General features: G+C 36.9%; 1 protein-coding gene across 5 annotated transcripts in view; it reads left to right on the top strand.

Moving 5' to 3' along the window:
- PKP4 (plakophilin 4) overlaps positions 1-21,328 on the top strand; it is a 230,072-nt gene that overhangs the window by 145,687 nt on the left and 63,057 nt on the right. For all 5 annotated transcript variants that reach the window (XM_012727818.1, XM_012727815.1, XM_012727813.1 and 2 more), the window contains exon 4: positions 7,536-7,570. In XM_012727818.1, the coding sequence (XP_012583272.1) occupies positions 7,536-7,570 (35 nt within the window). The remainder of the gene's footprint in view (positions 1-7,535; positions 7,571-21,328) is intronic.

Below are 21,328 nucleotides of genomic sequence, written 5' to 3'. Positions count from 1 at the left end.
ATAAAAAAAATATTTTAAAAATAAATAATAATAATAAAAAAAAAAGTTTGCCAAATTTCTGGGGTAGAAAATCCTAGGTGCCCAAGAAGAAATATGGAATTGCCTGAGATCTGTGGTGCTGTTTCCAGATCCTAAAGCATTTTATTAAAGAGCAGACTGTAATATCAGGAGGATCTCAAGGGCTGAATAATTACAATGTGAATTCATTGCCAAAAATTAACAATAACCAAACAAACCGACTTTCCTCTTATCACTTTAACTGAAAAATAGATCTTAGAATCAAGTAAAAAGTGATTACATTTGTAAATATTTGGATAATGGATTTACAAAGGAAAGGAAAAGAAAACCAATAGAGAATAATCAGTATAATAATGAAGCTCACCAGCAACAAATGAAAAAATTAAGAGGTTACTTTTTATTTTATTTTCCAAAGATTTTATTTATTTATTCATACAGAACTGGGGTATAGGCCAGAGGTGCAGGGGAGGTGAGAGTATTCACCAGAGACAAAGTGGGGAGCAGAACAGGCAGATTGATGAAATACCCTGCTGAGGAGAGCAGCCAGTGAGACGAGAGATCTGCTGTGCCATGTCAATCACCTCCTGGTGCCAGGATGGAACCAGCACAGAAGCCACCTTTGGCTAGCTTGCGGTACCACACTCTAACCCACTGTGCTACCAGGGAGGACCCGAGGTTACTTTTTAAATAAGCAAATATCAAATTGAAAGTGAGAGAGTAATGAATTGGTAGAGAAAGAGAGGAATGTGAGTTGGAATTAACCATGACTTCTGAATTAAACCTGTATGTGGGCATTCCCAAATTCAAGAGTTAACAAATACAGAAGAAATGTAGACTTTTTTGTGGAGTGAAGAACTTAGTCAGAATTCAAAATCCTAAAACTAGCAGGAAACTCAAGTCAAAAGTCAGGCTTACAGTGTACCAAAGCACTTTCAATAAAATTTACAGTAAGATTAATGAACATAAGATCAATGAATATTACTGTATTAATTACCTCTGTTGAGTAAAGGAAGAATACTCCTGAATCATTTTCAGAATATTGAGACAGAATGTATTGTAATAGTGAAATTAATGGATCATGTAATGTTATTAAATTAGGATGGTTTAAATAACCACTTGAAGAAATTGTCTCATAATCCAAGGAGACAATTGTCAGGTTTATTTGCACACATAGAGTACATTGTTGTTGTTCTTAAACTGGATAATTCTCAGCCTTTTTTGTTTTTGAGGTGTGTGAATATAGCAGTGTGTTTCATCTTGCTGCATATCTCTTCCACTGGATCCTACGTGGCAATACCAATTCTTCTTTCACTAGTTGTATAGGGGCTTCCCTGATGGTTTAGGGGTTAAAATCTCAGCACAACTATCACTGCAATCACCACTGTAGCCCAAATTCAATCCCCAGAAGACCTCTCCTGTCTTGCCTGCTGCTCCTCTTAGTAATTTTCAGTAAATCTGTCTGTTCTGCTCCCCACTCTGTCTCTGGCAACTCCTCATCCCCTGCACCTATGGCCTGTACCCCAGTTCTTCTGTACATAAATAAATCCTTAAAAAATACTTGTGTAGAAGAGAAACTGGGTCCTGTTTTGAAAGATAGATGTGTCACAGCTTCTACTTTTTACAGATGCATGGATGCTTCTTCAATCATTACACTGCTAGACAGGTAAAAGTTCTCCGAGGTTATTAAGATCAGATTTCAAAAGTCCTCAATAATTTCTTTCTGTTGAGGTGTGTGTGTGTGTGTGTGTGTGATCAAGAGGGACAGTCATATAGGTACTGTAATCAGTAGTTTCAAGACTTTTGTAAGCACCTGGAAGGCAAGAACTTTGCCTCTTTTCACTATTATATCTCAACCTTTAACAATGGCTGACTCTTAGTAAGTGATCAACAAATATTTGTTGAATGAGTATATGTAATATGAGCAACAAACACACTTCTTTAAAGCTAGAAAAAGATCATCAAAATGTGGAAGGAGTACATTGGTGGGAGCAAAGGATCTGATCTTTGTAGATATGTAGAATGGTTGAAATAATTTCTAATATTACATAGGATTAGCCTCAAAAAGAGAAAACCTCAGAGGGTTTAAGATTAGCTGTCATTAATTTAGCATCCTACTAATACTGATAGGACTTGGATAGAATTAAACACTATCTCAAATGGCTGTCCAAAAAGGCTCTATAATAGAGATAAACAAAAAATGCTTCAGTTATCATGAAAAGTGCAAAAATTGAAATGGATTATTATGTAGATTCTTAACATAAAAGAGAAGAAAGTGGTCAGCTTTCATTCAGCTCATCCTTGAATTATGATTGGTGATAACTAGGCAGGGAGAATTCACTCTGGTGAATTTGTAGTTTAGAAAATAGAGCACCCATGATCTATTTATAAATAAAAACATTTCTGCAAAATTAATCTGATGATTTCTCTCCTTTAATACTAAGTAAAGCTAAATTAATTACTGCCAATGCTTTGTTTTCAGACTATTAAGGAAGGTGCTGAATATAAACATGTATGTACATGTTTTAAGATAAAACAAAGGAGTACATTTTACAATTTGATCATGTTCTAATCTCAAATCTGGTTCTTTTTTTTTCAATGCTAGAATAGTGATTGGTCCTTCCCAATTCAGTTTAACTTATAAGAGTATAGAGACTGTAACCTGCTTGTTTCTCCTCATAGAAAGAACCCCACCTAGGCCTGGAAAATGTGAGAGGTATAAATGGCTTGGAAAAGTTACCATGAGGCTCCGTCAAATTCTTCACTAACTCAGGCTGGTTCACATTAGACACAGTAAAATCAGGAGGAAATTTGGTGCTAAATAATTATGTAGACCATTTTTCAAGAATACTTCTCTTATGAAGTGATACAAGTGAAGGAAAATTTTATGAGAGTATTCAATTTCATGGATATATAATGTGCATATGTTATTACATAGTACCTGCATACGTAATTCTGAATCTGTGCAATTGTTAGTTTCTAGACTCTTCCTATACATTCTACCCCCAAAGTAGCACTGGAAGTGTAGCAATATGGTATGTGGAAGAGCTGCAACTAATTGGACATTCCAAGAATGGAGTTTCTGTGAGAAAGAACTGAATTCTGGAGGACCTCCTGTGCCATACTAAGATGGTTGCATTTTATCCTTATGAATCTGTTGCTTTTTAGCATCTGAAGAATAATAGTACTAGATTTGAGTGATAGATAACTGTAGCAACAAGAAGAAGGAGATCCTAAAAGAGTGAAATATCAAAGGCAGAGAAGTTAAGAGAGAAACTGAAAAAAGACTCAATTAAAAAGTTGTATGTTTTATTTAATTGACTGACCTGTGCCAGATACTGTCTTAGGTTCTGAAAAATGATCAGCAGGTGAGGCAGATTTCTCTGCCATCTTGGAGTTTATATGCTAGTTGGGATGTGGATGACAATAAAAATGACTGTTTTTCGGGCCCTCCCTGGTGGCGCAGTGGGTTAAAGCACAGCACAAAGAACCTTAAGCCACTTCCGCATGAGTTGGATTCCCGCCTGCCCCGGAGGAGACCACATGGCGTGGCAGACCTCTCCTGACCCACCCGCTGCTCCCCTCAGCAGTGTACTCGTAGATCTGCCTGTTTTGCTCCCCGCTCTGTCTCTGGTGAATCCTCTCACCCTCCACATTTCTGGCCTGTACCCCAGTTCTGTACGAATAAATAAATCTTTAAAAAAAAAATGACTGTTTTTCAGCTTGAGTAACTTGATGTTAGTGATTAAAATGCAGTTAGTTTAGGTGGGGAGTAGAGAAGAGATTTCAATGCATTGAATACAACGTTTGTATGTTTTTAGACATATAGGTCTGGACCTACGGAGTGAGGTTTGGGCTCTCATTAGCCTCTATACTACTTTACATTTGTTTCCAGTTGTAATACTTAAATGTTAAAGCATCCACTGTAAACAATGGAATTGTCTCTGGCTTGTATAAGCAGCAAAGAAAATTATTAAAAGGTTCTGGATGTCAGCTTGTGAAATCTCCGGGAAGAATGGAGAGCCAGGTTATGAGTCAGGGTGTCCAGGAACAGCACCCACCTCCACCACTGTGTCTGCCACATTTTTCCCAGTATACCACTGCCTCTCCATCATGTACCTTCTCATAATCCTCAGTCATTGGTCTGCCCTCTGGCTGCAGAGCGGTATGCACAGTCTAGTTTCCTGAATCATAATATGGAAAAACACCAAAATAAGTAGTTTTAAACACATTGTACAGTTATACATTTTCTAGAATCTATAAATATGCTATAAATCTATAGATATATTCTATAAATCTATAGAATATTTATAATCCATAGACTATTTATAGAATATAAATATTCTAATTCTAAAAATATTTTTGCATCCATTTATGCCTGTGAATGAAAAATTGATTTCATAATTTCTAGAATTTCACAGTGATATATATATAGGTATTTTCATGTAATATTGTGATAATTTTCTTCTTTAAAACTATTATCTTTCACATTAAAATAAATCATCTTGGTTTAATAACTTGCTTATAACATTTTTTTTGTTAAGATTTATTTATTTGTGCATACAGAACTGGGGTACAGGCCAGAGGCACAGGAGCGGTGAGAGGATTCACCAGAGACAGAGTGGGGAGCAGGACAGGCAGATCAGTGAATTACACTGCTGAGGGTATCAGCGGGCAGGTCAGGAGAGGTCTGCCTCTCCATGTGGATCACCTCCGGGCGGGGATCGAACTCATGCTGAAGTGGCTTTAGCTTCTTAGTGCTGTGCTTTAACTGACTGCGCCTCCAGGGAAGGCCATGAACATTTTTTAAGTGTTGTTCACTGTCTGACAAGGCAGTTCCAACCCCATGAATGGATTTCATTCTAGATGGATGTTGATAATGTGGTGGAATTGTGACTGCATCTCCCCACTGGAAAAAAAAAAATTACCATGGATGATTCAGCTTTTGTGCTAAATATGTTTCCTGTTATAGTGGGCGCTCCTGGAACACAAGCTGCTGGGTATCTTCAGATGCACAGTGAAAGGGAATGGAGGGAGTCAGTTGTGTGCAGAGTACCTGTAGCATACTGTAATCATTCATAAAAAGTGGAAGAAATAGACAGTTGATAGAAAAGCAATGAGGTTAGTTTCTAACATTCTAACATTTTATTCCAGTAAAAGTGTATTACATTTAGTGGTTTAAAACAGTATTTCAAAACAATTTGCATGTATTTTTGTCCAATCTCTGAGACCCAGAATAGTGAACAATTTGAGATTATTTAAAGAGAGTGGTTCAAAGGAAATATAATGGTTCTGAATAACTTGCAGTTACCATTTATTATACAAAATTGTAAGATTGTGAAGGATATTGAGCTGAACATAGGAACTTCAAAATAAGTGATAGAACATTTTGTTTACTTTAAACCCCCAATATTGGTTCATTTTCCTAATGATCTTTGTCTTTTACCCAAAATTGAGTATGAAACATACTTTTAGGTAAGTATTCCTTCACTTAGGAATACTGTTATATGTTGATGACCAAAAATGCTATCTGCAGTAGTGAGGCTTTTAGAATTTCCTACCTATAGTGGGGGAGAATAAGTTAACCTGCTTGAACAAAGCAATAGCTAATAATTTATATTTACAGGACCCTGGTTTTCAGAACAATGGAAAATTCAGCATTCTTTTATCATAACTAGTGTTGCAATAATATATATCAAGCCTCTATCTTTGCTAGGAAATGTCTCACAGCCCTTGCCCAATTTCAACAATTAGTATGATTTATATTCTACAAACTAATTTGAAGAATAAATATTATAAAGGTACTTCATTAATATTTTTAGAAATTTCAAAGTCTGAAGATAGTAAACTATCAGGATATTCCCAAGAAATGTGAAATATAGTAAACTTTTTTGGATGGCAGTGTGATAGAACATATTTTTATACTGGTGTAAAATATGAACATTTTGATCACAAGAGTTTGGTAGCATCAACTTCCATGCTTAGAAAACTAATTTAGATAATGGAATTAAATACCAAAAACAGATTGAAGAGAAATTGAAATTCAATATAGAGAACCACTTTGAAAGCCCCAAGAATATGATAACCTACCCTCAGGGGAAGACAGATGTACCCTTACTGATATGTGACCAAATTTTCATCTTTTTGCTATCAGTCCCTTTTGAAATCAGTCAGGAGTGCATTAGATCAAGGACATCACTGGAGCGCTGCAGACGATTAGCATTAACTGATTGGTTCTATTCTTCGGGTGTGATGCCCCCTGCGTGCATCTCTATGCCTCCTGCATGCAGCTCCTTCCAAGTCCTGTGATGTGAGCTGCTTTTCCTCAGAGGAGGAACAGGCAGGTCACGTGCAAAACTGTTTTTCAGGGAGTTCTCGGATATAGGACTTTTAACTAGCAAGAGTTTCACTGACCACTTAATACCTTGGGGGAAATACCAAAGGGTTAATATGAACTTAAATGTTAAAACTATTAGTACTAAAATGATTGTTCCCTTTTCTGTTACAAGATAAAGTCCCCTATCTTGCCTTTATCCTCCTGTTCCTGTGTTCTTGCCTAGTGTTTCCTTAAGCTGAAAGTCATACACCTTTTGTGAACTTAATAAACAGTCTCCAACTCCTTCACTGTTGTGTTTTTTGTGATTGCAAAATAGTACAAATAAATGCTTAAAAAGGGAAACAATCCTCCTGGTTGTACCCCTCAAAAAAATAACATAATGCTTTTATTTACCTATCTATCTACCCATTTACTCATTCATTTATGCCTTTTTTCCTAACATAGCATGTGAGAGGAAAGAAGCAAAGATAATTTACAAACTGCTCTCCCTTATAGAACAGTGACCAAAAAAAAAACCCTGATTTTAGAGTCAGACAATCCGGGGTTTGATTCTCTGCTACTCTGGTTTACTACCAAAAGAATTGTACCAGTTTCTTTATCTGTAAAGATAACACTATACCTATTCATAAAGTTGTTGTGAATAATACAAGGGAAGTAAAATATCTCCAAGTACTTAGCCTAGCATTTAATAAATGCTCTTATTACTGTGTTCTGCCACACTGTCTCATGCTCTGTGATTTTGGTGGCCGGGAGCAGTTGCTATTAGGGAGAAGCAGGGGTCACAGGTTCAGCAGCATTTTTGTTCTTTTAAATGTACATGTTGTATGTATGTATGTATGTATGTACGTATGTATGTACTTTTCATATTAACTGTCACAAAAAGCAACATAGTGTCTCATTATAAGTACTATGAATATCATACTTAGTTTTGCTCTTTATTTGTATACAAATAAAATCTTATTTTACCTTAATTCCCAAATATAAAAACAGTTTGTCTCAGGTGGATGTGGAAGATTAAATATCGTCTAAAAATAAACTTATTTACAAGAGTAATTTTAAATTTCATTTGAGGTTTTTATAGTTTTTTATTTAATTTGAAAATTAAATGTTTATGTGCAGAAAGAGCCACAGGGAAAAATTTATGACAAAAAAAGTAAATGTTCCAATTTTTTTCCCCTTCTAGCTCAACTGAGAAGTCATTTCCTTGGAGATCAACAGGTATGAGTTTTTACCATTTGAACAATCTTTTTTACATTCACAAAAGAGAAAGCAGTTCCATAGCCTACATCTTACTGAAGTAAGCCAAGAGAGACAGTATTGAGCTATTTTGCTTTGAAATAGTGCTCCTAAAAAGGCTCACTTTTAAAAAATATATCTAGTAGCTGTGCATATGTTAACTCTGAAGAAAGATAAAGTGTTGGCATCAACATTTTCCTCAGTATCCCTCAAATTTTAATTATTTGTAAAGATTCCATATATGAGTGATGTCATACAATAGTTATCTTTCTCTAAGTTACTTTTACTTAGCATAATACCCTCAAAGTTCACCCATGCTATCACCAATGACAAGAGTTCATTCTTTCACATGGCTGAATAAATACTCCAGTATATATGTTTCATATTTCTTTATCCATTCATCCATCAATTGTAACTTTGATTATCCAAGTTATTTATAGCCTTGGCTATTGTGACAGTATTCCAATGAACATGAGGATGTATATATAATTTTGAATTTGCATTTTTCTGATGAATATCCAGTTTGGAATTGCTAGAAGATATGGCAATTCTCTTTTTTAATTTTTTAGGTGCAGCCAAACTGTTTTCTGGAATGGCTATACCAATTTACATTTCCACCAACAGTACACAAGAGTTCACCTTTTCCACACCCTTGTCAACACTTGATTTTTCTTATCTTTTTGATATTAAGTAACTTAACAAGTGTGAAGTGATATCATGTCTCACTGTTTGATTTATATACTCTTGATTAGTGATGTTGATCATCTTTTAATGAACCTTTTGGCCATCTATATGTCTTCTTAGAAAAAATTCAATTTAGTTCCTCTGCCTAGTTTTAATCAAGTTATTTGTTCCTTGTGTAAGTTCTCTGTATATTTTAGATAGATTCCTGGTATATTTTGGATATTAACCCCTTATCAGATATATGATTTGTAAATATTTCCTCCCACTCAGTCAATTGCCTTTTCATTTGCTGGTGATTCTCTGTGCTGTGCACAAGTAGCATTTTAGTTTGATGTAGTCTTACTTCATTTATTTTGGCTTCTGTTGCTCTTGCTCTTGGTGTAACATCCCAAGAAATCCTTGCCGAGACAATATTGCCTATGTCTGCTTCTAGGAGTTTTATGGTTTCAGGTTGCACTTTCATCAGTTCATTTTGAAGTGATTTTTGTGTATTATGTAAGGTAGTGGTTCAGTTTCATTCTTTTACATGTGGCACTCCTGTGTTTCAGCACCATTTATTGAAGAGACTAGCCTTTCCCTATTGAATATTCTTGGCTTTTTTTAACATACATTAATTAACCATATATGCTAGGGTTTATTTCAGGTGTCTTCCTCATCCATTGTTGATGTGCCTGTTTTTATACTAATACCACAGAGTTTGAATTACTATAATTTTGTAATACAGTTTGAAATCTGAACTCAGGTGTGTCCGGATTTGTTTTGTGGAATTGTTTTCACTCTTACAATGATCATTTATTTTAAAATTTTGTTAATATCACAAATATCAGTTAGGCAAAAACATGTGAACTTATTATGGCAAACAGCAGGTGAACATAAGGAAAGAAATCTCATGAAAGAGTATGTTATGTTAACTGCCAGGTAAATTTCATGTGGCAAATGTTGTTGCAAATGGACAACTTTTTTCTGAGATAACTTTGCAGACACAATATACCTGAGTCTGGGCCTTCTTGGTTGACCAGGCTATAGAGAAGGAGTTGTCATTGTGCAGAAGAAACAACAGAGTTATTATGTGGGAACATAAAAGTGATTTAGCAGATGATAAGATATACAAAGTATTGACAGCCAGTTTAGGTCAATTATAGAAATCTATAAATTCCAGAGATTCTGAACTTTCTTGAAGGACTTGGGAAACCACTAAAAAAAACTTTGAGTAAAAAGTCACCTAAATTAAACATTCCTCAGGAGAAATGGCAGAGCTATGAAAAAATTCAGACTGTATAGAAGAAATATTAGGTAATGAGAAGACCAACTGAAGGCTTGTTACAGAATGTGTAGAGTTGAGATAATGTAAATCAGGAGATTTCCTCAAAACTTAGAGGCTGTTTTGGTGTAGTAGCAAGTGGACAATTATTACTTTGAAGTTTTGAGTTTGAGAGGATGGTGGCAAATATGGAGAGCTGATTTTAAGGGAACTCAGTGAAGTTCAGTATTGGGTATCTAATTAAAGTACAGCAAATAGAAGCATTGAACAAGCACTTAGAATTTTGATTATCAAAAAAAGCTCTACATCTAATGTAAAGAAAAACAGATCATTTAAATGGTTAGGTCCATGCATATTAATATTTTATGTTGTGGGTCAGACATGTGGGCCAGAGTACTGTGAATAAGGATAATCAGACTACAAAGGAAGACTAAAGCTCTAAAGAAAGCCTATACTAGGAGAAGCTGCTGCTTCTTGTGCTTGCAAAGTAATGACAGAATGTTCTACTATGCTAGTTTCCAAAATGGCTGCACCATTTTACAGTTCCACCAGCCAAGGATGAGGATTCCAGTTTCTCCACCACCTCTATTGTAACTATTATAGTGAGTGAAGTGCTATGCCATTATGGCTTGATTTAAATTCCCTGATAGCTAACATAGCCTTTCTTTTTGTCTTCTAATTTTTACTTTCAATTCTTAAAGCAGTGGTAAAAAATACAGAACTTTTATTTTAATCTTACCAGCTGCCTTCTTATCAACTTTTTTTTACTACTGATTAAAAATAATTTTCATTCTGATTCTAAATGTAATATATCTCCATTTGGAGGATATTTGAGAAACACAGAAAAATACCCCCCCCCAAAATGAAATTACTTATAATTATTCTCATCATTTATTCTTTCTGTGCATGTATGTGTAGTATATATAATTTCATGTTTTTCCTTTAAGCAGTTATACCCACTGCTTTATATGTGTTGCTTTTTGTGTGTGAAATTATACCATAAGCATTTACCATTGCATTTTAAATTATTCTATAAGTTTATCACTAATGTGGCATCATTAATTTATTCCAGAAATAATTCTTGAGAGCTTTAAACAATTGTCCAGCATGTAGTTGTCAATATTTAAACACTCCTGCCTACTTGATACCAAGAAAGCTCTACTCCTCACCAATCATTAGTCAACCATGAGAGACCAGAAAATGAACTGTACTCAGAAAACTGTTCAGCTGTGGACAAAGGGGCTCTCATCCTTAAAAAAAATCTCAATTTTCTAGGCAAGGGGTTGGAGTTTTTATAACAATGCAGTGTAGAAGGACATGAGTTTTCCCTTGTTGATGTTGATGTTGATGACTCTGTTATTCCTCCTGTGAAATTAGGGCCATCCTATTGGTGTTGTTTAGGTAAAATGAGAGGTAGAATGGTTTCATAATGTCTCTTCTATTTTCAGTTCATCTGCCAACAGAAATAACTCAAAGGGACTGAGGTTAGTGTTGGAAGGTTTGTTTGAAGCCCATGTTAGGCCAGTTAATAGTTAAGTAATTGAAGAAACCATGTGTTCTGAAGGTTATAGCAATGGCCGCTCAGGCATTGCTGAAGTGTTTCAGGCTTAGTGGAAGTGTATACCTCGCCTCTTATAATGGTGAGGAAAGGTGGGGATGTTGGGAGGCTCAGGAACGAGTGTGTTATACAGGAGTAATACTAAAAGTATATGCTGTGTTTACCCAGAACCCTATTAGGCATTCAGGGTGTCACTAATTTTTTACTATTATAAATAATACTGTGGTAAACATTCTTATTTATAAAGGAAATCTGCACCTTTGATTCATTTTAGGTTAGGAAGAAATTAAGGCATATCAACAGTTTTAAGTCTCTTGATATGTGGTTTCCTGAGAAGTTGGTTTCCTGAGAAGACTATTAATTCTTCTTCCCTTTAGATATATGAGCTTAATCCTATCTTAGTCCCTCATTAAGGTTATTATTTGTATGTCTACTAATCTAAAAAATACTGAAATATTTGATATTGTCCTTTTCTATTAGAGGGTTAGGATTTAATAGGTAAGAGCTCTTCATCGCCCCAAAATAATAGCTGCCTCTGTTAGGGTCCAGTCAGGAAAACTGAACCCATTCTGGTAGCTGAATGTCAGGGATTGGGCACAGGGAATTTAGAGTTAGCAAGTGTGAATGGAAGGTTTAAAGGACTGAACAACAGTTTGATGAGCACCCAGGAGTGATACCTGGAAGCTGCTACTATTTCTAGAACTACATTGGCATAGGGTAGCTGGTTTTGACCAAAAAAAAGAAAGAAAGAAAGAAATAGAGTAATTGTTGGGGGAATAAAAGGGAAGGGGGTGGGACATGAGGTTTTCACACACTTAGCTAGAACCATGAAGGAATATAACTATGCCAGAAATGCTGCCTAAGGTAGAGCTGGAGAAACACTCAAGTCTTTTCTCTGAAGTTCTCCTTACTCACATCATTATGCCCTGACTGAACTGAGCTAGAGCAGGCAACTGTAGATTTTTATATAACAAAAGCCATGCAAGCACTATGTGTCATTAGGTGTACGTTTACAATATTAGAAAATTATGAAGACATATAATAGAGAATTTCTAATCTTCTGCCCCCTAGTACATTTACTTTGCTACCATCTCTGTGACTTTTGCTGTAGTCAAAAATCATACATACTGCAGTACTAGTTTTTTTGTATTATTTTTCAAATTGCCTTCGTTAAGCTTTTCATCACCCTAATTGGTAAGCTGTGTGGTTTATTAACGCGTTAATATGTAGGTAAAATATTATGCCTTAGGTAGTTAATATGTTAAAAAGTTTTAAATATATCACCATTAATTAAATATTGTCCAAGTAGCTCCCAGAATACTGTAGTGTCAGGGGAACTTCTACAACTTTGGTAGTTCTTCTGTCCCCACTAAAGTTGTGTTAGTAATTCACACACCTAATAACTATGCCTCATCCCTAACTTGTCAGAGCACAATCTTACTGAAACTTATATTCAAACCTGGGAAGAGTTAGATTATTTTATTTTCTTTTGGGGAGTGCAGAAGGGATTAAATAGTCACAACTGGCATTTATTCCATTGTCTACTATTTTTAACTATATTAAAGCTCATGTGTAGTTTCTTTAATTTACCAGGTATTACACTATGCCAATGGCATTTAAGTTGTAACCATGGCAATAAGGTGTAACAATTATAGAAAATTGAAATTTGTGGTGTGAATGAAAAGTAATGTCTGAAATTTACCTATTGTCTTTTACCATGTTGTGCACAGAGACATTGAATATAAAATAAAAATAATCTCACTTTTAGAAATAGACAGTCCTACTCACAATAATCCAGAGTGACTTAAATATTAAAAAAAAAAAGGTATTTTAAAAATATTTCATCTACTTTTTGTGGGGAGCAAGCCCTTGGCAAAAGAAACATCTTCACTCACTTAAGTTTTCTATACAAGTAAAGATTAGACAAAGCTTATGATTAAAAATGTTATTGACCCTCATTTTTAGTACTTTGAACATTTACTTGCAGACAATTTCTCTACTTTTTTTTTTAACATTATAAACGTGAAAATATTAGCACCTTAAAAATAAAAAGCTTTTGGCTTTACTGTAGGCAGGGCCATGGGGTAGATGAGTTTTCTGCAGGACCTGAGAGAGATCCTTGCCTATCCAGGTGTTTTCTGGATGTTACATTCAATTGAAATTCCAAAATCAGGGCCCTCCCTGGAGGTGCAACTGGTTAGGATGCAGCACTGCAAGCTAGCCGCAGCCACTTCAGTGTGAGTTCCATTCCAGGCCCCAGAAGTGATTGACATGGCCCAGCAGACTTTTCCTGTCTTGCCCACTGCTCCCCTCAGCAGTGTACTTTGTCTGTTTGCCTGTTCTGCTTCCCACTCTCTCTCGGTGAATCCTCTCACCACCCCTGTACCTCTGGCCTGTACCCCAGTTTTGGATGCATAAATAAATAAATTTTTAAGAAACACCAAAAAGAGAGACCAGCTACTGAAATTTTTTTAATTAGCTAATTACTATGGCAACCTTTTCTTGGGTGGAGCTCTAGCTGTCCAAGCAGAAAATAATCCCATTTCCTTGTGATGCCGATCTGTAGAATTCATTTGCCAGTTTTTGTGTGCAGGTGGTTAGGTAATTGCTTGGATTTTAACTACTAGGATAGAGGGAGTTTGAAAGCCAAAGCTTACTAAGTTTGAGAGCACAGAGAAGTATTTCCCAAAGCATCTAGTCTACAAAATACTTGTATTGTCCGAGGCAGGTCAGGAAGGCACCTTAATTAAAGGAAGTGATAAAGCTGTTTGGAAGCATTTATACATTACTGCTATCCTATCTTTGTCTTTCTGTGCTTTCTAGTTTACCAGTGCTACCTGTTATTAACTAAAAGCATAAACACACATTCTTTTATCTTTCATAAAGAGGGGAAGGGAATTCTGTGTCAGTGCTCCTTTGTTTCCTTGTTTGTTAGTATGTCATCTGTCCATTTTCTTAGCAATTTATTTATTTGTACCATCTCTTATGCTTCACCAAAATTTGAGGTAACTGTTCATACTTGAAAATATAAAAATTTACACTAGAGTCAGAAAATATGTATTAGAATGTAGGTGAAGACCTGTGGAAAGTGAGGATACAAACACATGCACATATGGTTCAACATAGGATGGAAATACTATGCAGAGTAGAGTTTCTTTTAAAGAAGAAATGCTTTCACCATACCTCTCTTTTTGTTACAGGTCAACCCCAGTGTGAGATGGATTGTCCTGACTGTGGGTCCTCACCTCCATGCTTAAAAGGGACTTATAAGACTCAACTGCAGGCACACACATAAAGGGCTTGTTTACAAAGAAGGAGAAAATGAAGAAATGAATAACTGAGGGAGAATGAGAGATACATTGATGAATTTTTCCTACCCGTTCCATTGAGCTAGAACCCCAGTAGCACACTGAAAGCTGGTGAAAAACCAAAACCCCCAAGGCCTACATGTCTGGTTATGTAGGCCTGGATGCTTTCCAGCCTCAGTTACCAGCAATCCTCCCTTTGGTGGTGATGACATATGGGATTTGCAGTCCTTGGTGTCTTAGGTGTCTTTTCCTGGGGTGGGGCTGGGGTCCATAAAACCTGTTTGTGGAGCTTGTTCAGCACATTCTTTCCCCACAACATTTTCAGAAAAAGCATACCAATTCAGTCATAATAGTAACCATACACAGTCTATGTGACCTACCAGAAAGGAGCTCTGTATTAAAGCCAAAACTTTAGTCCTTGCGTCAAAGTAATCTCTGATTGTTACTTGAATCCTTCAGCCACATCCTGTAGAATGAATTTTGCTACAACATAAAATTTCACAGTTTTTCTGTTCCAAGAAGAAAGTCACTGAAAGTCTGAGTGGCTGCCAGATTTTATACTTGTAGCATTTTACATCAGCTTGAGAATCTATCCTTACTTGTTCCATGTCTGTACCCAGTAGTACACTGGTTTCTTCCTACCCGGCCCAAGAGTGAGGCTCACTTTCACTTGAAGAAAGTGTTCAAGAGGTAGTTGCAGGAATAAATAATAATATATGCTAAATAAACTATTGGGAATTACTACTCATGGATAAGAAATTAAGAAATTTGCACTTTTGGCAAAGCAATGTATTAACAAGAGTCATGAGAACATAAAATTTGAACCAAAAGGGATGAATATACTTGGATAGGTCTTTTGCATTGAGTATTGAATAGAAGAGAAAATATTAACAAATATGTGCAGTTAGGATTTTTGATGTTTGGCAGTAAATGTAAAAGGGAAGTAAAAAGATTATAATAAAAGTTTTTTTTTTACTAGATTATTTAATTTTATAGTGACATATACATTTATGGTATAAATATGTGAATTTTGTGCTTTGTATTATATATGTATAATATATGTGTACAAATATATTTTGAGATGCCATAATTTTAACATAGTATCCATTTAAATCATTATTATGTAGTATATACTGACATTAGTGGTTAGTATATACTACTAAATTTAACATTTTATTAGCATTAGGGTTTACATTTTGTTTTATATATGTATTTTGATTCTAAAATGTGTAGACACAAGTTTCTATTTCTGGATTTTTTTTAAAGAAATACATAAATGAAGTAAAAAATGAATTAAAGCTAGTTTAACACATGAAAACTTACCCTAAGTAAGTTTTTCTATTTTGGTCTACCTAGGACACACAATTTATAAAAAAGTATCAGCATATCATAAGAAGGAAACTTAAATTGTAATGTTGGAGGGAAAATATTTCCTGAATAAACTCAAGTTTTAACGGACTGCACCCCAACTTCTGACTAAACCGTAACATCATCACCACCAGTAGGGAGGGTTGTTGGGAATTGAAGGTGGAGTTAAATAGCCAGGGTGTACAACCAGACATGTGGACCTTGGGGCTGGTTGGCTTTTGCTCACCTTCAGCATGCTATTGGGGTCACAGCTCAGCAGAACTGATAGGGAACATACATCAATTTAGCTCTCTTCTCTTTCAACCTGAGTTACTCCTTTTTTTCATTTTTCCTTTTTGTAAATAAACTCTATTTAACCCTTTTGTATGTGCCTGCAGTTGAGTCTCATTTTAAGTCCCCCCCTTTTTTTCTTAAGATTTCTTTATTTATGCATTCAAGAACTGGGGTGTAGGCTAGAAGTACAGAAGAGTGGGGTGAGAGGATTCACCAGAGACAGAGTGGGAAGCAGAACAGATGTACTGAAACACACTACTGAGGGGAGCAGCTGGTAAGAGAGAAGAGGTCTGCTGCGCCATGTGGGTCACCTCCCTGTCCAGCCAGGGATCAAACTCAGCAGGTGATAGCTTCATAGCACTCTTCTTTAACAACCCTGTGCCACCAGGGAAGCCCAATTTTAAATCACTTTTAAACACACATGGGTGAGGATCCACAGGTAGGCCAACCCATTTCACATTGGGGTTACACTGTAACCGGAACACCTTATGTTGGAGTAGAAATGTTCTGAATTTTTATAAAGGAGTTACAATAGGAAGTTATATTATACACATTCATAAATAGACTATTAGATTAGCAATCTTGTATAAAGGATCATTCTTTTATGGAGATTTTGAATATTATGGTTTATTATGCTATAAATTGTACAAATGAAAAATTCTGCCATATTCTTTCCTGTTTCTCTTCTAAATAATAGTAGGAATATAAATTTCTGTTAAAACTAGTCTTAGAGTCCAAGTTCTTCCTTATTTTTCCAGATATCTTTTAGCCACCTAACCTTAACAGTCTTATTGCTAGAACTGAGTGCTATAGCTTCCTAATCACCACTGTAAAGATTCTCTTGATATTTAAATGTTTTATTACAAAAGTAAGGCATACTCCTGAATTTTTCAAAAGCCTAGATGAATTTGGAGTAGAAGATAAAAATTCCTTCATCCCCATTTCTCCCAGTACCTTAACCATTGTCCCCACCCTGTTATATGGCATATGGGAAACTTAGACACCAGGCTAACAAGAAGCAGGTTTAATTGCACTGGTACTGACTCAGCAGATTCAAACCAAAGGCTGACCTCCATCTGTAGGAAGTTAGAGGCTTATATACACTTTCAGTTTCTGCAAGTTTCTGCATAGGATTGCCTTGGCTGCTGTACATGGTCAGAGATGACGTGACTTCATACCCAGAAATGAGTCATATAGCTGTATACCAAGGGGTGAGTAAACGATCAGTAGTCATGGGATTCCCCCAGGTCTATTTTGCCTCATGGTGGTACACAGTTTAACATGAAGCAAGATTCATACCAGGGACTAAGTTGTATACCAGGAACTGAGCAAAAGGTTGTTACAAAGACACCCCCCCCCCAGGCTACTTATCTCAGGTCACCATTTTTTATTCTCCCCCACATTGATGCTCAGATTTACTGGAGACCATCACCATCACTGTAGTTTTGCAATTCAGAGGTTGGTAGTGATGTATGTACATCATTTTGGCCATGTTTAGTCCACTAGTGCTGCTATAAAATTGGAAACAATGCAGGGGAACAAGGACAAGAGGCAGGGACATAGGAGACATCAAATGGGGGTAATAAGCTGGGGTCAGTGCTAGGGAAGTCTTGACAAGGAGGAAGGAAAACCCAACCAGAGACAGCCCAAGACAAGAGAAGAAAAGCTAATGGAGCCATATCCTGATGTCCTCAGGCTTCAGCCATGAATGGACTAGCCAACTTCCAGTTGTGACTGGAGTGGTAATCTCCAGGGCCTTTTTTACTGGCAGCAAGAAGGTATTCCAGCTGGACTGATGCTATGTGAGAACTCCACACTGCAAAAGTCTTTCCAAGTGACACTGGATACCTAGGCGTGCTTGTTGCAGAATGAAGTATTATTTTAGCTGAACAGGCCTAGCACCTGGGTTAAGCTGTAATATAACAGGAGGAACGTTTACAGCCAGCCCTAGTGGATTGACTCAGTCCAAATACCGGAGTGTAGAAAGGATGCTCCGGTAGGTCTTTAGAGTCTGAGTTTTGAATAACCACCACACTTCCTTTCTTGGTACTTGTAAATAACTAGCTCTAGTTGGACCTATTGACGTTCCAGCCTGTCCAGAAGACTCAAAGAATATCCCAGCTCATAGTTTTGACAGGAAGTCTCATCCCATGAGGAGAACTGAGTAATCAGGGAGGTATAAAAATTGATGGTTGACTTGATGTCTACCCCAAGTATAAGTACAAGTCATTAGGAAGGGCCATTGGGCAGAGTCTCAGTAGCCCCAATGATGGAACCACAGGGCAAGTAACTACAATGTTTGACCTCTCTATCCACCAGAAACTTAGTAGGTTGGCCTCCAACATAAATTTACTGTATGAGATTGATCATAGCCTGGGGGTTGTCCAAGTATGATGGTGTGTGGTTTTTCCAGTTGAGCAGGTCCTTGGTGGGGGAGGGCTGGTATGTGAATAACATCTGTCCACCTTGGACAGTCCTATCTAATAGAAATATACTGGTCCCTGAGTCTCTCTCAAAGAGGCTGGAGAGCCTCTCTGTCCACACCCTGCAATCTACACTTGGGTTTTACCACATGGAACTAAGGACCAGTGGCTCTGGAGTGTTGGGATTACCAGGCAACAGCTGAGACTCAGATTCAGACAGAGTAAGTAGGTGGGGCTCAACTTTAGTGGGTTACCTGGGAGGCCAGAAAGGGGGAGATAAAGAGGGAACTAAGGGGTGCTGAGGCATAGGGTGGTGATTATTCTTCCATCATCAGTAGATGAAAGGACAGGTTTTTCAAGCTTTTGTGGGACCAAGGGTTTTGACTTTGCAGTAAGTACCTTGCATTCTGATTCAAGAGGTTACAGCCAAGGTTGTAAAACAGAAGGAGGTCGTTCTGCAACTTTTAATCAAGATGGCTGGGAAAGGATTATAGTGAGCCAGAAGGTTATATATGGAAATTGGTCTGGGTACCCTGGGTCACCCGTGATCACTCTGTAAACTCTTTTGACTATCTGGCTATTTAGCAATCCCTTGGGCAGCCATCCTACATCAAAAGTTAACCCAATCAGTTTTACAGTGTGCATTCTTGTGGGAAATAATTTAATACCATGGTGTCCCTAAAACCCTTTTTAAAGTTAAATAACATATACCCTAGTGGGGTTGGTGTTTCCTCACTTTGTTGTCTGCCCATTCCACCCAATGATTGGAGTCACACAGTGGATTTGTTTGGTCCTTTTCCAAACACTTTTCCTCTCAGAAATTTTGGTGCCTCTTAGCATTGCTGAAACACTATCAGTTCAAATTGAAATACCCATGTGGGGTCAACCTAAGCTGTATGAGGTCACCACGGAACCAAGGAGCAGACTTCACACTCACACAGCAGCTTTTCATCTGTGCCTCCTTCACACAGATAGTGCTCACACTGCCATACTCACATCGCTTCCCTCTACCCTTTAGGAGATGGTTTCACCTTACAGTTACTTGAGCGACTCACAGGAGGTGATCAGGCTCCCCTCTGCCATCAGGGCAGGACCTCTAGACTGAGGCCTTTTTTACCTTATCTTTTTCTTTTAACTTTTTTGCGTGGAGGGTGGGCTTCCTTATCTGATTTTTGTCCCCTTAAGTTCCATTGCACCCAGGAGATGCCACAGAGCATCAGCGCAGTCAAGTCTCCTCTGGCACAATTGACTTGGTGGCCACAAGCAGGGTCAGCCTCCCCAGCATCCAGTCCAATCACCTGGCATCAAGGGAGGTGAATATACTGTCTCCCTTCCCACCCAATGCTCCAGAAATGTTACATGGCAAGAGGGAAACTTAGACACCAGGGCTATCGAGAAGTACTTTTAATTACACCAGTGCTGACTCAGCAGATTCCCATCAAAAAGCTGAGCATCATCTATAGGAAGTAGAGACTTACATACACTTTCAGTTTCTACAAGGTTCCATGTGTGTTTTCATTGGCAGCTGTACATGGTCACCTATAACATGCCTAGATACCAAGAAATAAGCTGTATAATTGTATACCAAGGGGTGAGTAGACAGTCAGTAGTCATGGGACCCCCCTAGGTTTATTTTGCCTCATGGCGGTACACGGTTTAACATGAAGCAAGATCCATACTCTGGACTAAGTTGCATACCAGGAACTGAGCAAAAGGTTGTTACTAAAATCCCCACCCCCACTCCCACTCCCCGGGATCCCAGGCTGCTTATTTCAGGTCACCATGCTTCAACCCCTCTGTATATTTATGAAAGTTTATAATAAAACACACCAAACGTTTAAGTGTGTGTAAATAGCCATACATGTGGGCTTTTTTTTCTGTTGTTGTTGTTTTTAACACAAAGGATATGCTATATATTGTTTGACCACTTAGTTTTTTTGTTAACAACATAATAAAACTATGCATTTATTTCAACATAAATTTATTCCTTTTTAATAGCTGAGTGCTATCCACTGTTTAGAAAGTGTATGTAACTACTTCCTAATAGAGGATATTTTGGTTTTTAAAAGTTTTACTTTGACCAAAAAAAATTTTTTTTAATGTGCTCTGGGTGTCTGAATATATCTTTGTCAATTACATTTTTTTTTTAAGTGTAACTGCTTAAGCAAGGGTGTTTAAGTTTCTATTTTGATAAACAATGTCAAATTGCTCACTAAAATTGCTTAACATAATGTGGGAGATGGGAAGACTTTCTCCCCACCCTCTTAGTTTTTGTGTCTAGGTACCTGTGAATTTAACTGACAACAGACAGAAATTATGGAAGGAAAATATGTGTGTGTGTGTGTGTGTGTGTTCATCATATGCATATGGAGCTCGCAAAAGAAATAGCTCTCCAGTTGACTTAAGTTAAGCACTTTTATATCTGACTTAATAGGAGAGTGGAAGCCAACAGAATAAAGGCTTTTATGGGAAGAAAAGTGGGCTTCTAGGGAAAAAATGGTAGATAAGGAAGTTTATTATATTGTTTGTTCTTATAGTTGCGAAAGATATTCTTTATGCCTATAAAACTCTCCAAGGGATAATCCATGGAAGACTGACTTCCAGAAGTTTCTTCTTTTAAGAAAGTAAAGGAAGCTATAAGACTTTTCTGCCTCTGTTGAATCTGAATGACCCTTAGTTTAAAATAATCTTCATGCAACTTTCAGGGTCCTATGTGTCCCCACAAATACATATTCCTACCTATACTGCCTGTTGTGCCTTCTGTGCTTACTATACTATACTATACTATACTATACTATACTATACTATACTATACTATACTATACTATACTATACTATACTATACTATACTATACTATACTATAC

The sequence above is a fragment of the Condylura cristata genome, unplaced genomic scaffold (assembly GCF_000260355.1).
Source record: "Condylura cristata isolate star-nosed mole 26May11 unplaced genomic scaffold, ConCri1.0 scaffold00002, whole genome shotgun sequence".
Lineage (NCBI taxonomy): Eukaryota > Metazoa > Chordata > Mammalia > Eulipotyphla > Talpidae > Condylura > Condylura cristata.
The sequence above is the reverse complement of the archived record's forward strand: the minus strand, read 5'-3'. Positions and strand labels throughout refer to the sequence as shown.